Raw genomic sequence first — 16,942 nt, 5'->3', positions numbered from 1 at the left:
AAAGTTGGTTTTTTTTACAGAGTTTATTGCTTTTCAGTATTATTTGCTTTTGTCACAGCTTCATAACACTCCTGTGCAAAAATGACAAACCAAACCAATGCAGACTTTCTAAAATTAAAGAAATAAACACTGACGGAGGAAGGAAAGACTGAAGGAACGTATACACTGCAAAAACACAATTCTAGTTTCGACTGTGAATATATTTATGCACTAGGAGACAAAACTAACTCAAACTAATGCTTCATCAAGAAATAGCTTGTTTTAAGTCAATAATCCCTTTTATATTGTTGAAAAATGACTACTTCCAATGGTAGATTATTTCACTTATGGGAAAAAATATCTTATTATTAGTGGAAATAGTCATTTTTGAACAATATTAAGGAATTATTGACTCCTGTGTCTTGTTGAAAAGTTAGTTTTGATGGGTACTAAGACATTTGCACAAGAAACTAGATTAAAAACTTGGTCATATTTTGTGTTTTGCAGTGTAAATTTAATATTAATATATTCTAAGACTTATAGTGTTGAAATATTGGGTACATTTAAGACACGAATGTCTACAATTAAAATAAATAGGATTTTTATTGTAGAAATCAGTTAAATTTTCTTCCAGAAAAACTAATTTAATTTCTTTGTTCCATCTGTAAGTCGTCATATTATCAAGTATCTGATAAAACAACAGGAGCTGGTCTCTTTTGAGTCTCCTTTATTTGTGTGCAGAGACAGGTTTCATTACTAATAATGAAATCAAAGCGATGTACTCACAGCGTAAGGCAGGCCGATGTAACTGTGGGAATGGTGAGAAGAGCTGCTGTAAATCTGGTGTGGGTAGCTGGACTTTTCCACCACCACGGGGCTGGCCTCCACTGATTCTGGTCTGCTGGCGAGAAACGGAAACGTTATTCACAGAAAAACGAGCCAATAACTGTGAAATCGCAACAAGATGTTTGATTAGCAGGTGTGTTGCTCAACCAGGAAGGTAAAGGTGGCAGGAAATTATTCTTTAAACTTTTAGCAATCAGAGTTAAAAGTAGCAACAAAATTTTTCATTTATCTCTTTTGTTATGAAAAATGCAAAAACAATTCTATTGTAAAACAATTTGCAGGCTACAGTAACATGGTGAAACTAGGCTAGAAGTTACTGTGATAAACTTTTGGGTTGTTGTTTTGAAAGTATTTTAAGTAATATAATGGTTTAGTAATGCAAAAATCAAAAATCAAACTTTAAACTATGATGAACATTCAACACTGGAACTGGAAGACATTTTAAATATACAAAATAAAACAACAAGTAAAATGAATTTTGAAGTCTCTGTAAACAAAATTGTCCTTCAAAAAAAGGAATTAATTGAGAAAAAAAACACCAGACTTTAGACTTTTATCATCCAGTTTCTGGTAGAAAAGAGGAAAATGATAAATCACACAAATAGAAATGATCGAGTTTGTTTAAATTTAACATGCAATTGATTGACTTATTGCAACAGACCTCTTTCTTTTTAAAACCCTCTTGTTATTGTGCCACATTTCTACTTTTGAGTAAACGTTATGAAATGTTTTTGGTGTTACATACGATGAAATTAAAATTAAAACAAAAAAATTGATTTGTGTTTTTTCTTAAGTTTAGTTTATCTGCATCGCTTCACTTCCATCTGTTTTAAGCGTATGGTGAAATAAACTTGTGCTATTCCTGAATTGCATACGAGGACCACAGAGAATCATCTCAAGGGCCACAAATGGCCCCCAGGCCGCATTTTGGACCTCCATGCTTTAATATGTCAGTCAAATAAAGCGTCTAAAAGTGCAGAAACAAGACACACATTTATCTTCAAACTCACGTACAAGGAAGGCAACAACAAACGCATAATTTTGTTTCAAAGCGATTCACGTCAAACCAGTAGAACAGCTTTCCCCAAGCCGACAGAACCAGTTTCTGAAGCCAACCAACCCTTATTTTGATGGTTTTGATCTGGTCTTCAGTTGCTGCAGGGGAGCTAATAGAAAAAGAGGGAAGTGGAACTGGCAAAAAAAGAAAAGAAAAACGAATGGTGCGACAACATGGTCAGGTATGAAGAGGAGAAAACAAAAGAGAAAACGAGGGAAACATGAGGAGGAGCAGCGCTCATAAAAGATCTACGTTTAGTCAAGTGAAAACACACTTGAGTTTTGTAGAGAAATCACTCCGATCTGTGGGAAAATAAGCACAGCAGAGTATGTGTGGCAGCTGATGAGCACATTTTCTCTGCTGCTCTGTCTCATGACACTTAAAGAAGCTCTCATACACAAAAAACAGAACCTGGCAGGCAGGACAAAACTCCAACAGGCATGGCTACGTGGGAACGGCTCGAGATAAACGACTTTACAACCAGGAAAGAGTCAAGCAGCGACTCAAAAGTTCAACCCGGCCTCCTCGACCTGTAATTCCCAAGTTAATGCGGTTCTACGGTACCTGTGTGAGCCCTCCTCGGCCCGTTCTGCTGCTCTTGCACGCTGATCGAGCTCTGTGCAACACTTCCTGTGAGTATTACCGCTCGGCTCGTCGCTGTCAAAGTGAAAACGTACGAGCAAGCATGAGGTCTGGAGGCGGCGCCGGCCCGAGGGGTGTGTGAACAGAACAGATCAACTGCCAGATTACACACGCTGCAAGTGCAAGTCGGTTTCATTTACACCAAAGGAAACTTCATGCTAGTGATTAATCTGAATAAAAACTGTTTAGCATGACTAAAGAAAGAGTTTATTGGGTGGAAAATACAGCTACAGTTTTATTTTTATGCTCAGATGAAGTAGGAGCTAACCATTACTTTACTAATTGATTATTTGGGTAAAAACTTGGAACATTCTACATATTTTTCATTTAACTACTTACATACTTCTTATATAATATTAGAAATACAGTAGTAGACAAATAACATAACTAAATTAATCTTTAAAATAAGAAAATAAACATTTTATTGCCTAAAATGCAACGACATAGAATTTATTGTGAAGTTTTGGTAAAACAGACAGGAAACGTCCTTTTTGAGTTTGTATACTCCAGTAAACAATCGATTATTTTATTAATCACGATTAATTGTTTCAGCCCAAATTCTATATATATTTTGTACAGTTTTGGCTTAGTTATTGCTGTACATATGTTGCTTTTTCAGCAAATAATTTATTTTTGAGTCTGTGTACTCCAGTTAATTAATCAAATGCTGAATTAGCTGACAATTACTTCAAAAACGATTAATCACAATCGTTTCAACCCAAATTTAATACAAAACGTACATATATTTTGCACAATTCTTACTTGATTATTGCTCTGAATGTTGTTTTTTTGACAAATAGCTTATTTCTGAGTCTCTATACACAACTTAACGATTAATCAATCACTAAATTAGTTCACAATTATTTTTTTTAAAAATTGATTAATCATGATTAACTGTTCCAGCGGTAAGTAGGGTAACGGTTTAAATCAAGGATATTCAAAGGACTGATTTTATGTGACCCTCCAAAAATAAATTAGGACAAAACTTAAATTCTTAATTCTCTTACAAAAATGTTAGACGTAACACAAGGTGATCATCTTTTCAAAGTTTTCTGGTTTACTTCTGTTTTTATGGTAAATAGAGCCACATATTCCCATTGCCTTGTTCTCTAAAGTGCACAAATTGCTGTTTTAAAACTTGGCTAGATACATAAAGTGTTTTCAAACAATCCTGTTTTTATTGCTGAGAATAGACAAAATATTTCTTCAGTTTTCTTCATACAAAATCGATATAATAAGCAAACTGGTTGCCTTTCATTTAACAAGGAAAACATGCAGAAACCATTTGAAGTTTTGGATCTAGAATCCCGTTCCTACAAAATATCTGACTAATTGTTAAAATAGTTCAGTTTAGCTTATTGTTGAGTGGATTGGGAGGGGTGGAAACAACATTTTAGTGATTTTAGCTTCTGAAAATCATATTTTTGACTGTCAATAAAAGTGTGCACACCCTGGTTTAAATAATTCATGTTTTCTCTGTTATCCTCTGTTATGTTATCCTGTGAATGAGGATAAAACCTACAAGACCATGAATCGGGTGTGGATGCCATTTTTCTCCAAAACAAAAGTCTACTGGCTAAAATATGCATCAGCATTAGCAAAGAGAAAAAACTGAAGAATAAATATGTTTTAAATAAAATACAAAAATATCAGTTTGGGTGTATGACATCACAAGAGAAACAAGGTGAAGTATTTAAGCTTTAATTTAGTTGCTTGTGGTAATGTTTGCTTAAGATCTTTGATAATGAAATCTGGACCAACTTGTTTGTCATGACCTCTTTTCCAAACAAATGAGCTTTGTTATTGTTGTGTTTTTCCCTCACATGAGGATAAAATGTTTTTTTAAGCCATTAAATGAAGATTGTCCTTAAAATATGTTAACATAGAGGAGTAAACGATCATAAAAACAAGTGAATTAGTGAAGTACAGAAAGAACATATGGGGATCATAATGAAGCGGTTTCCAGCTTGATCAGATAAAACCCTAAAATCTGGTCTTTTTCCTGCAACCCTCTTTGGTGAGGAGTGAGATAATAGGGAACATAATTTCCTACATGGCTGCTTCTATTAAGGCTTTGAGAGAGAGAGAGCAGGAATTACAGAGGAATAACATGAAGGTGAAACGCATAACATCTAAAGGGAGCAATTTATCAACTTGTTGATGTTACAAATATTTAACTGCAGATGCATCCTTTGCTACTAATAACCAAACATACACTAAATGAATGTTGTTATTGCATAACAGACAATAAAATGTTTATTTTCTTATTAATACTGGTGACAAACTGTGTCTTCAGTACGGTTGAAAAAATTAATCATGATTAATGGATACATTATGTAATGTTCCCATCATGTGCAAGTGGAAGTTTGTTTTTTGGGAAAGTTTATTTTATCCAGGCTACATCAAAGCTTGAAACAAAATAAGAAAATGAATAGAAAATTTTTATTTTAAAGGGTTGAAACGATTAATTGTGATTAATCGATTCCTGGAATAGTTGTCAACTGATTAAGTAATCAATTAATTGCTGACTGGCCTGGTTATTTTCTTATTTAAACATTTTAATGTTGGTTTTAATGCATTTCTAATAATGCAGTGGTTAAACAAATTTTTTTAACGTGATTAATCCATTAATTAGTTGAATAGTTGATTTGCTTAGTAAAATAAACGTTAGTTGCAGATCTAATTTGAAGTGAGTTTGACTTTGGTCTGGCTTGTGGTTTCTATAATCTCCAAACATTTCCTACGAGAGGGCAAAGAAGAGGCAGAAAGGACACGCAGAAGAAGACATGCAGAAATCAGCAGCAGAAGAAAGACTCCTGAAGAAACACCGCTTGCTGCTATGGCAACATTACGTACTCCGGCGGCGAGTGCGCGCACGCCGGGCTCCGTGTCGATTTGGACACACAGGCTGCATTAGCCCGCAGCTGCTCATGCTGCTGCAGCCTTCGGGGGGGCAACGTTTAAAGGACGTGATGCTGTTTCTCCGGTGAGTAGTCAGACCCAGCTGGCTCGCTCTGAATAGTCGATGTTTATCCAGCTTAGCCCCGTCCCTCTGGTCGGTATGAACCCCCCCATTTAAAGCCAGTTATCTGCTTTTGAATGAATTTGCAGCAAGCGGCCAGACAAAGAAGTGAGCGAAGGGGCTTTCTCTAACCCCTGGTGACAGCAGGGCTCTGCAGAGATGAGGAGGGAGGGAGGGTAAGACGCCATATCTGTGTGAGGACCACCTGTCACTCAGGCCAATGACTGTGGCAACAAGCCCTGCGCAGTGCAACAAGGGAGGGAGGGGGGCAGAAACCATGGCAACTCAAGCTGTCACAGCAACAGCACCCAGGAAGGAGAAGGGGAGGGCTTCCCATCCCTTAAAGAGACAGGACTCCCTCTGTGAGCAGATGACGTGTTATTCTTTAGTCACACACCAACGTCTTGCTTAATTTATTTAACCAGAAAAGGCTACGGCGATGTCCTTGACGAGACTATAAGGAAACACGAAGGGGAGGGAGGGGGGGGGGGGGGGGGGGGGGGGGGGGCAACAGCAAGTTGCCATGGCGCCATGCAGCATTTCTGCTTCACTGACTTGAGCTCACAGCACTCACATGGGCGAACGTCACGTTAGAGCAGAGGACGAGAAGCAGACGGGTCACGATTGGAGCTGGAATGACCAAATAATGGCAAAAATGACCCGATCGTTTCAGCAAACAGCAGAGAGGTCCTGCTTTATTCGATATACAGCGACTGAGAGATTACGAAGGTAAAAAAAAGAGATAAAATAACTAGAGTCGAAATGATTAATCGACATGAATCGATTACTGAAAGAATCGTCAACTAATGTAGTAATCAATTAATTGTTAATTGGAGTATTCAGACAAAAAAAGGCCATTTGCTGAAAGAACAAATCACTCAGATATGTAATTAAGTCAGTTCTTAATACAATTGAATTAATGCTGAAACGATTAATCAGATTAATTGTGATTAATCTATTATTTTTTTGTTAATCCAAAAGAATAAACAGTTCAGCCTGTATTGATGTTAAGTACTCAAAAAGGGCTGAGCTATTCACATGTTGATATTAAAAGTATGTTTTTGCATTTTATTAAATACAATAAATATTTTCTTGTTTACAAAAAAGGAACTGAATCATTTGCCTATTTGCATCTTTGAATTTCTGTCTGATATTGTAATAGAAAATTGGTTAAATGAAACTGCAGAATGAGACAATGTTTTTTATCTGATTAATCTGCACTATGAAAGTTTCTCAGCATGAGACTTCAGTCAGTGGCCTCTTCCAAGCCATTGCAAAACTGACTGCTACTGGAGATTCTTCTTATCTTGAGATACTTGAATGATGTGAAACTAAACCTTATGATAAGGTTTAGTTTTGGGATAAATCAAGTATAAATCAAGTATTTCTGACTTTGAATTGATCGTTATGCCTTAAGTGAAGACGAAGGTTTAGTGCCGTTTCCACAAACGCAGAGCAGATTCTGTTGTGTTTACTCACTCTGAGCCTGCAGCCATGTCCAGGTATGAGGTGTCTGCTGTGTCCACCCCTACTGGAATGACTATGCTCATGACGTTCTCTGCTGATCAGTTCTTGTCCTACTGAGTCCAGAGAAAGGGAGTCCGAAACACTGAGGCATGCCAGCCACAGCAGTCATTGCAGACATCTAAGTGCATCCACAAGGCCTGAAAACACAGAAAAACACAAGAAAAAAAACATTTTTTATTGCTGAAAGGATGCTGCTAGGATGATTAAGCCCGAACTTCCAAATCATAGTGAAAATGGGGTATTTCCATGGTGCGCAACGGCTTGAGTCATTATTACAGAGAAAAGTTTGCCAGGATTTCCCCCTGTGACAAAGCTACGAGGGTGAGGTTACCGATGGGTGAAAAGCAGCAGCAGAGCCGAACTGTCAGGGATAGAAGAGGCTGCACTGTAAGAAAACTCCACAAAGGGGAGCAAGAGCACACCGCTCCACGAAGACGAGGAGGAAATGCAACACAGAGGCCATTTTTCCCCCCTGTTTGACTCAAGAGGGCTTATCTATTCTGAGAACTCACCCAAATGTATTTAATCTGAGACGGCGACCAGCATGTTTTATTCACAGTAACCACAAACATTAAAACAGGGAAACTACTAAATCAGGTGTGAGAGATGGAGAGTAGTAAGGATGAAGGGTTTAAATTTCCCCCCTGGGAGAGCAATAAAGGTATTCATTCAAACGATTAATCGGATTAATCGAGATTAATCGATTATTTAAGTAATCAACTTAAATAATGAATTTAGTAATCGGTTAATTGTTAACTGGAGTATTAAGACTCAAAAAAGACAGTTTGATAACATCAACACAGAGTAGTAACATTTTTAGTTTGTTCACATAGTAAAGCTTTACTAATATCTGGGTAGATACTTAGTAACATATCAACTAAATATCTAGTGTATATACTATTTATTTATTTAGCAAATCTGGTCAACTGAGAACATACTTTGTTCACAAATAAAAGTGAACCAACATCTGGGTAAATATTTAGTAAAATATCAACAAAATATTTAGTAGATACTATTTATCTACTAGACGGAAAACATTTTGGTAAATTTGATCTACTCAGAACATATTTATTTTTAAAAATTGCCTGAAGCTTCACCTGGTTCAAATTTTGTAAAATCTCCTATTAAGCATCTTTTGCTATCCAATTATTAATCGGTTAATGCAAAAATATTGTCAATTAATCCACAAATGATGAAGCATTCACTAAATTAATGATATGTTACTGCATTTTAGGCAATAAGATGTTCATTTTTTAATGTAAAATTTGCAGAATGTGCCACTTTTTTCTGATTAATTATTTGAATAATTGATTAGTAAAATAATTTAAATCATGTTTTTTGCCTTTGATGTGAACCCAGACAGCACCATGTGTGTCAGTGTGGCTGCCCCTGATGCACATAGCTCTGTTGATAAGCAGGATTAGAGGGAGGGACAGATGCTGAGACAAAATAGGCTGGAGGTCACACCTCCGCCTGCCCAGGCAAACTGTGACCAAACAAAGGCTCAGACCACGTCTCAGGGAGCATGTACACGGGGTGAGAGGGGTTACAAACCAGGAACGTCTGCTTGCCCCTGCATGCCTATTGGGTAATGAGAGAGAGGAATGCAGCTAATTGCTCACTGTAAGGGGAAAAATGCCACAAAAGCATGTCAGGAAGAGTGTATCCACAGTGTGACTTTCGAGGAAGCAAAAACACAAAAATCAAAAACCTTTTTTCAAAAATCATCGCAAAATTCAGGTGGGAGTAAACAGAACAGCACGATTCGAAATCAGAAATGTTTCAGATATGACAGCTGTCAACTCCAAACCAGGGTTAAAACAATTGATCTTGATTAATCGCTGGATAGAATAATTGTCAATTAATTCAGTAATCGATTAATCGTTAACTGAAGTATTCAGACTGAAAAAAGCTAATTTTCTGAAATAACCGCTATAATCTAAAGAGGCGTTTTAGCTTCATCCAGTTCAAATTCAGTAAAAATTTGCAAATTAATTATTAATCAGTTAATCCAGAAGATATCCATCAGATTATTCCTGCACTGTACAAGTACTAAGTTAAAAAGAAAGGGCTTAACTTTCCACATGTTGGTGTTAGAAGTACTTTTTTATCTGCAGATGCATCCTTCACTACAACTGATCAAGCATTTACTAAATGAATGCTGTAATTACATTTTAGACAGCAACATGTTTATTTTCTTATTTAAAACAGGAATTGAATTACTTACTCATTTGTATTTTTATGCAATACTAATATTGTTAAAGGGCGGCGTGGTTAAATGAAAAATCTGCAAAATATGCCAATGTTTTGTACAATTAATCAATTAATCGTGAGAAGAATCAATGATTTGATTAATCATTAGCTGCAGCCTTGCGCTGAAGCGACCGATAACGTGGCTATGTGGGGTATTTCTGTATAAATAAGGGTGACACAAACTCAGAAAAAACTATTTATGTAAGTACAGACAGAAATATACAATAATCAGACACTATAGTTTCTAGGTTAAAATGTCACATTATTACTTTCCCAGAGGTACATCTCCAGTGTTTGAGTTTATTTATTATTATCTGGGCCTTAAAAACAGAACCAGCAACTACAGTTGGATGGATGGAAAAATGGACAGAAAGTTAAGTAAATGGATGTACTGATAGACAGATAGATATTTGGATAGTTAAATGGTGGAGAATTTAAAACACAGAAGAATACAATCAAATGGAAACGGCCTTTATAGTCTCGCAAAGACAATAAAGACTGCATCAGGCGTAAAGGTTCACACAAAAAAAGTTATTAAAGTGATAAAAAGCCTACAGCAGAAGGTACTGTGCAGTTATTAGAAATAAAAATGTCAGACTCACAATCCAACTGAGTCGGATCACTTTTCCAAAAATGTACTTCCACTGTAACGCATTTCCATCTCTGGAAATATTAATATTATCCAGTCTGTTCTCTTTTTCCACACCACTAAATGAAATCACCCACTTTCCCGTCATTGTATTACCATTCCTGTGTTTTTATTTGGACTCAGACGTTTACATGAAGCAAAATAACAGATACAATTATCATATTGTTGATGATGTTTATTTGCCTCGAGTCGGCTTGTTTGTGTTTCTTTACTGCAAAAATCTGCATAGAAAGTTGAGCGTGGAACCTCTCAAACATTCTTCAGTGCGCGAGGCTTTTAAAGCAAAGCACAAACAGAGCCTGACTGACAAGAAAAAAAAGAAAAACAAAGTACAGAGCAGCCACATTCCTGAGTAAATCTGAGCCGGACTGCGTCTGCTCCTCCTACTTCCTCTAGGAGAACTGCCCATCACCTCAGAGAAATGCAGCCAGAATGGGGAAAAAACGCAAAGAGCCCCCTCCTCCGCCTGGTCACCCCGCCCAGACGGATTCCTCTCCCTCCTCTGTGCACTTCCTAAATAAACCTGAAACAGTAATGCAGAGCAGAGGGGAAGGGGAGTGTCGCAGACAGTTGCAACAGGGACCTTTTAAAGCCACCTTCGGATAAATCCGCCTCTGTTACGGGGAGGCGGGGTGCGGAGGGGAGCGAACAGGCGTAAGAGGGCGGCTAAAACAGGAAAACAAAGAAACAAACCATTTGTAAAAGAAACAAGATGGAAGTGGTTTACACGTTCGTCCATCTTTCTGTTTACATTTGCTCGCTAAATGAATTGGGGAGCTTTAGAAATCACCAGAGCTCGTCGATTAGGCAGAGGGGGAGGTGATGCAACGCAGGGGAAACCGGGGACGACTCTGGGTGGCGGACTGGACCGCCACTCCCCCCCGTACAGGCACATCAACCTTTCCATTTAGGACAAATCTGGACCAAAATCAGATTAAAATGACATTTAAAAAAAATCTAAATATAGACTTCAAATTAGGGCTGCAAATAACGATTATTTTTAGTAATTGATAATTGATTATTTCAACGATTAATTGGATAAAACAAAATGGCCACTTAAGCTAATTTCAGAAAATATTAGAAATACATTAAAATATGCAAATAACTAATTAAATTCCTTCTTAATTAAGAACAAATATCACACTTAGAGTTAATAATGAGGGAAATTATACTGTTTGCAACGTATGTTAATTTAATATTTACTGCCACACTGAAAGTATGGAAGAAGATTAGTGGCATTAAGAAAAATGGTGGATATTTTTCTCAGAATTCTGACTTTTGATTTTAGAATATTAAAAAAGTCAGAATTCACAGAAAAAAATTGGAATTCTGAGATAAAAGTGACAGTTTTGTGCCAGATTTTTTCTTCTTTTCTGTGTGTGAATTAATGATTAAATTTGTTAAGTCGAGTGAAACTGACTTTTTCACTGTTGCGTTACATCTGCCTCGCCTCTTCATCAACAGGGTTGCCCACGGCGACCGGGGTTTCCATCAGCACTCCAACTCTGCTTTATGAGAACGATAAATGTGTTGCTGCACGTTTAAAGCAAGAGTTTGAAATAAGATGCTTCTTATTAAGCCACTACAAATTAAACAAATAGTGAAGCAGAAGGAGTTTAAATGTTTTTACAAGAGGCGGGTGTTTACTACAGCTCTGCTCTGTAAAGATGTTATGTTTATCATCTAAATTACATTGAGAAAACATGCAAAAATTCGCATTTTTAACCATATCTTAATAATTTTGTTTATTAAATACCTTGGATAAAGTTATTTCTGTGAACTTTAGAAGTGTTTTTTAGTTTCTGTTTATCAGTTATGTACTAGATTATTGCTGCTAAGCTAACGGTGGGAGCTAAAACATGTCTTCTATCATTTTATTGATGGTAAATAGCTTATACTTGTATAGCGTTTTATCAAGTCCAGAGGACCCAACAGCTGTTTAAACCACATTCAGTCATTCATGCACACATTCATCTGCTGATGGTAGCAAGCTACTGGAGCAGAAACAAGTAAAAAAAAACAACAGATATTTAGCAGTTTATTATTTTACTTTAGTAATTAACTCTGTCTTCCACTTTGTTACACTGAACTCTGTATTATGATTATGATGCATTACTTTGTGTTATACGTTATAATATTCTCTTCAAAATACATTTAAGTTGTGGCTGTAAGACACAACGGAGTATCGGGTACATGTTAACATAGTAAAATAAAATTACGAGAATAAAATTGTATGAGAATAGAGTCAAAATAGTGAGAATAAAATCATAATATTTTGGGAATAATGTCAATATTAGCAGAATAATGTCATATTACCAGTATCAAAATCACAATATTGTGACTTTCTTTTTGTATTATTTTGATTTTATTCTCCATTTAATTTAATTTTTTTAATTTTGAGAACATGGCCCTAATACTACGACAAAATATTTTGTAATTTTGAACCCTAAAAAAGTTATTTAAAATAGTATACTTCTCGTCGGGTCAGTTTCTGAGTGACAATGATGATCTGAATAAAGATTTCCCTTATACCTATTCAGAGTTTATTAGTAACTAGTTACATTCACTTAATCACATTTACTTGAATAACTTTTTTGGGGGGGAAAAATTAAGCCTAGGAATATTTTAATTCTATTTGAGTAATTTTATTATGAAGCATTTCTACTCTTACTTGAGTAAACTTTCTGGATTCTCCATCCACTGAATGAAAAACAAACATGTTTTAACCAAAAAATTCACCGACACAGACACACACCTGCAGTTTTTGTTAAAGTTTCATAAGTTTTTTATTGAAAGAAACTGATTTGGAAAAAAATTATTTTGTCTGATTTTATTACTTATATGAATTATTGTCATTTTGATCCTTAAAATACCAAAATTTCTAGAGATGTACAATATATCGGCACCAACATCGATATCAAATCATATTAGTAATTTTTTTAATATATCAATATCAGCCAGCTAATTAAAACTGGGCCGATATGAACAACTGATAATTATTTTAATCTGTTTCTGGTATTTCTTTCCTCAAAGGTGTCGAAACGGCAGTAAGATACATACAATATTGGCAAATATTGGTTATTGGCCATAACAGCTATATTAACATTGGCACAAAATCTGTATTTTGCATCTGTGCACCCCTAAAAGTTTCTACTTAACTTTATATTTTGGTCCGTCTGATGATGTAATTTTTAAATATTAAATAATTGATCATTCAATCAGTTACTCAGTACTTGAGTAGACATTTTACCAAATACATTTTTACTCTTACTTGAGTTTGGATAGCTACTTTTATTTCTGCTTGAGTAAAAATATGCTTAAGTATCTCTACTCTTACTTCAGTACAATTTCTGGCTACTCTACCCATCTCTGAACTGTTTAAAACTGAATAATGTGCGTTACATCAAATATATCGTAGTAAATGCACCTGTGAGGTGTTAGAAGTCTTTGTTGACTCGACTTAGAGCGCTGTTGTCATTAGAGGACAACATGGAGCCAGTGCCGGGCTCCAGGATTTGGAAAATGCACAGCACCGCTAGCTAAAATCTGAGCTATGTGTGCACAGAAGAGGGGAGGGGAAAGACAACAGTAACCGCCACTCAGGACACATTACGACAGTGTTTCCTGATCAATTTTTACGCCTGAACTGCAGTGTTACATCACCAACACTGACACTTTCTTTCTTTTCTTTTCTCAATGCCAGTGAAACGTCACTGCAGCAACAGGAAGGTTAAGAAAAGCCACCTGCTAGCTAGTTTAAAAAAGCAGGGATCTGTTACAGCCCAGCTAGCAGCACAACAACAGGTCACCTGAGCCCCGAATCCTCTTCCCAGCTGGGAGGCCATGTGACTCTGTGGGTCTCTGGGGCCTGGGCACCACACATGAGACCACCAGAGACCGGGGAAACGGCAACCCGGGTTAGTCCCACATGGTGAGGGGAGTCTACACACACAGAAAGGCGTTACTGTTTCAGAGAGAAGTATTTACTGCAGTGGTGGGCCGAAATGGTTGAACTGAAAACAAACTTTTATGCCTTTTTGTAATTTATGTGTGCAGAAATAAACTAAAAAATTTAAATGTCATTGAAATTTGCATAATGTTTGAATAGATTTTCGTAGAAAACAGCAGATACAAAACATAAAGCTCTTGCAAGACTGCATTAGTAGTATATATATTTTTGGGGGGTTGATGTTTTTTTTGTTTTTATTTGGGCAGCAAGATTTGCTTTTGAGTAAAAGCAAGTCAATAATCGTGGTTACTCCAAAATTAAGGTGAACGCAAAAAAAAACAACTTAGAGTATTAGGGCTAAGTAAATTTTTAAAAAGCAATAAAACAATTAATGCCATTTTATTGCATTTTTCCCCCTTACTTTTTGTCTTTTTAAGACGTTATCCGTAAAAAAAAAAAAAAAGCCTTAAAAGTGTACATCTGCATAAACCAGGGGTGCCCAAAGTCGGTCCTCGAGGGCCGGCATCCATGTTTTAGTTCTCTCCCTGGTTTAACGCACCTGGGTCAAATGATGGCTCGTTAGAGGCCTAAGAAGAACATTGACATGCTGAAAAGGTTGTTGGTACCACCAGGGAGAGAACTAAAAAATGCAGGATGCCGGCCCTCGAGGACCGACTTTGGGCACCCCTGGCATAAACCAATAGAACTGAGGTCAGGGGGCCACCAAAAATCCTCCAGAGGGCCCCTGAGAATGGCCCCCGAGCCACACTTTGGACACCCCTGGTTTATCGTCTGCGTTAAGACGAAGCATAAAAGCTTTTGGATTGCATTTATCAGTTTTATCAATAAGTCAATAAAGAACCAGATGTCATCTTCATCTCATTCCTTCTCCATCTTTTTCTCCAATCAATTGTAGGTAAAGGAAAGGAAAAAGAAGAAGAGGAAGAGGAGCAGCTTCCTGCTTACAGGCCGGCTTTTTGATACCATGAGCTTCTTAGAGTGCAGCTAAGCTTAAAGGAGGCTGTGTCATCTGAGACTGCCATGAATCCACACCACTCGCTCTGTCGCTATGACAAGAGAGGCACCACGCCTCCGCTCTCCGTCTTTGTTAACACAACAAACAAAACACACACACAAACACACACGGCATCATGCACATGGCCATCAGTCTCACTTTAATCCATCCAGGTACTCATCACTACCTGTGCTGCCACAAACCGAAAGGAGCAACAAGAGTTCAAAGAGAGAGAGAAATGTTTTGGGATGTTGTGTGTTAAAGGGCAGAGCATCATCAGACACTAAGCAGTAATCACTTAACTTTATTAAATGACTTGAAACTGACTCTGGCTTCGCTCCTTATTATGCTTTTAGTTGTTCCTGCTTCTGTTTCAGACATGCTGTTGACAACTTATGTTGAAAAGCATAAGCAGGTTGATTACATCTGAAAATCTTTTGTTTATCTAATTATTAATCGGTTAATGCAAAAATTAGTCAGTTAATCTACATATAATGAAGTGTTCACTAAAGGAGTGATCCATTATTGCATTTTGGGCAATAAAACATTTATATTCTTATTTAAAAAGGAACAGAATTATGTCTATTTGTATTTTTATGCATTTCTAATATTGTATATAATAGTCTAAATCTGGTGAAATTAAAAATCTGCAGAATGTGGCAAATTATTATTTACATAATCGCTGGTAGCATATAGCTGAAGTTGCAGGAGTCGAACAGGTAAACAGGCAGCCTGAAACTCCACTGAGTTTTTTATTACGGTGTGTAAACGAGATTTCACAGAGCGGCTATGTTACATTTTATGAATGGAGACGTATAAATGTATGTACACAAACTCCAACTTGATTTCTAATCATCACATGCAGGCATTGGCCAGTGTGAGACAAAATATGGCTTTTTGCAAAAATAAAACATGTAAAAGATATATAAACATGATATAATTGCTTTCATTTTGAACAGAATATCTATTTATTTATGCTCGTGATCTTCATTATGCAAAGACATTTGCCATGCTGCTGCCACCCAATAATTTCTCAATTCTGGGATCAATAAAGTACATATTATCCTAAATAAAAGATATATTCTCAGTTGTAACCTATAGCTTGTAGCGATTCATATATTTAATTCGATAAGCAGACTTTATAAACTATAACAAAGCTCTCCAGTCCATGACTAGACATGGTTGTGACTGACAGCAGCAGATGAAATGAAACATTACTACAGGAAATATGTACAGTTCTTAATTTATTTGCAAATGCACACACAAAATTTAGCAGGTAGGACGCTGAATATTAAACATATCAGATTACTGATCACAGGAGATATTTATTCAAACAAGGGCTTAAGTAAGATATCAGGTGAAGTCATCTTACACTACAGAAGATGACAAGCAGCTTAATGAAGAAAACAAACCGCAACTGATTGCTTAGAAGTAATTATTATGGATTATTCCTGACAGATGTTTTTCCCTACAATATCATCCAACTAAAAACATCACATTATATGATTTAATGCCAGGAAGAACACAAAAATGACGCAACATGTTTAGTAATTTGGTTTGAAAGGGATCTAGTCTCTTTTCCACGTTATTTTATCCTAAACTGAAATAAATAATCATGTGTTGTGCAGTTGCCTTTCTACGAGTGTGTCGGCGCTGCAGTCAGTCCTGCCGATAGGGGTGTGGAGAGGGTACAACGTTGCTATTATGTTACCACAACACCCTGGTGCATGTCGCCATTTTCAGAGCGCTTTTCTCAGGACGGCGTGTAGCCAGGGGAGCCTCGCCGTGGGAAGAAAAATCCCCCCAAGAATGCGTTCAATCAACTCTCACACACTCTGCTCCAAGTGTCACTCTCTCGGTACAGTTTCTGTGTTGTTAACCGCCTAGAGCTGTTGTGAATCCGTCGAAACGCACGGCCAGTTAACGCAAGGCCCAGCATTATTATCAGTACTATATTATTAGCCTCTTGAAATTCGATGTTTAACAGTTTTTCTGTCGGTACA

General features: G+C 36.8%; 1 protein-coding gene and 1 long non-coding RNA gene across 9 annotated transcripts in view; one reads left to right on the top strand and one right to left on the bottom strand.

Annotated features, from left to right (window-relative positions):
- Positions 1–16,942, bottom strand: part of kmt2e (lysine (K)-specific methyltransferase 2E) — a 39,931-nt gene that overhangs the window by 20,879 nt on the left and 2,110 nt on the right. For 4 of the 7 annotated variants that reach the window (XM_032589097.1, XM_032589101.1, XM_032589103.1 and 1 more), the window contains exons 2-3: positions 7,026–7,210; positions 766–880 (exon numbers count right to left, since the gene is read on the bottom strand). In XM_032589097.1, coding sequence (XP_032444988.1) covers positions 766–880; positions 7,026–7,096 — 186 coding nt within the window. In that variant the 5' untranslated portion in view covers positions 7,097–7,210. Of the gene's footprint in view, positions 1–765; positions 881–7,025; positions 7,211–13,784; positions 13,892–16,942 lie in introns of those variants that run through there. The other 3 variants (XM_032589100.1, XM_032589102.1, XM_032589099.1) reach the window with 2 other exon arrangements.
- LOC116736580 (uncharacterized) lies at positions 2,955–15,265 on the top strand. 2 transcript variants are annotated; one of them, XR_004342619.1, is made up of 3 exons: positions 2,955–5,510; positions 13,679–13,906; positions 14,841–15,265. It is a non-coding gene; the product is annotated as an uncharacterized LOC116736580 (long non-coding RNA). The 2 variants fall into 2 exon arrangements; XR_004342618.1 differs by lacking the exon at positions 2,955–5,510 and adding an exon at positions 5,517–6,275.

The sequence above is a fragment of the Xiphophorus hellerii genome, chromosome 17, assembly GCF_003331165.1.
Source record: "Xiphophorus hellerii strain 12219 chromosome 17, Xiphophorus_hellerii-4.1, whole genome shotgun sequence".
Taxonomy (NCBI): Eukaryota; Metazoa; Chordata; class Actinopteri; order Cyprinodontiformes; family Poeciliidae; genus Xiphophorus; species Xiphophorus hellerii.
Note: the sequence above shows the minus strand (reverse complement) of the source record. Positions and strands in the feature narration are given on the sequence as shown.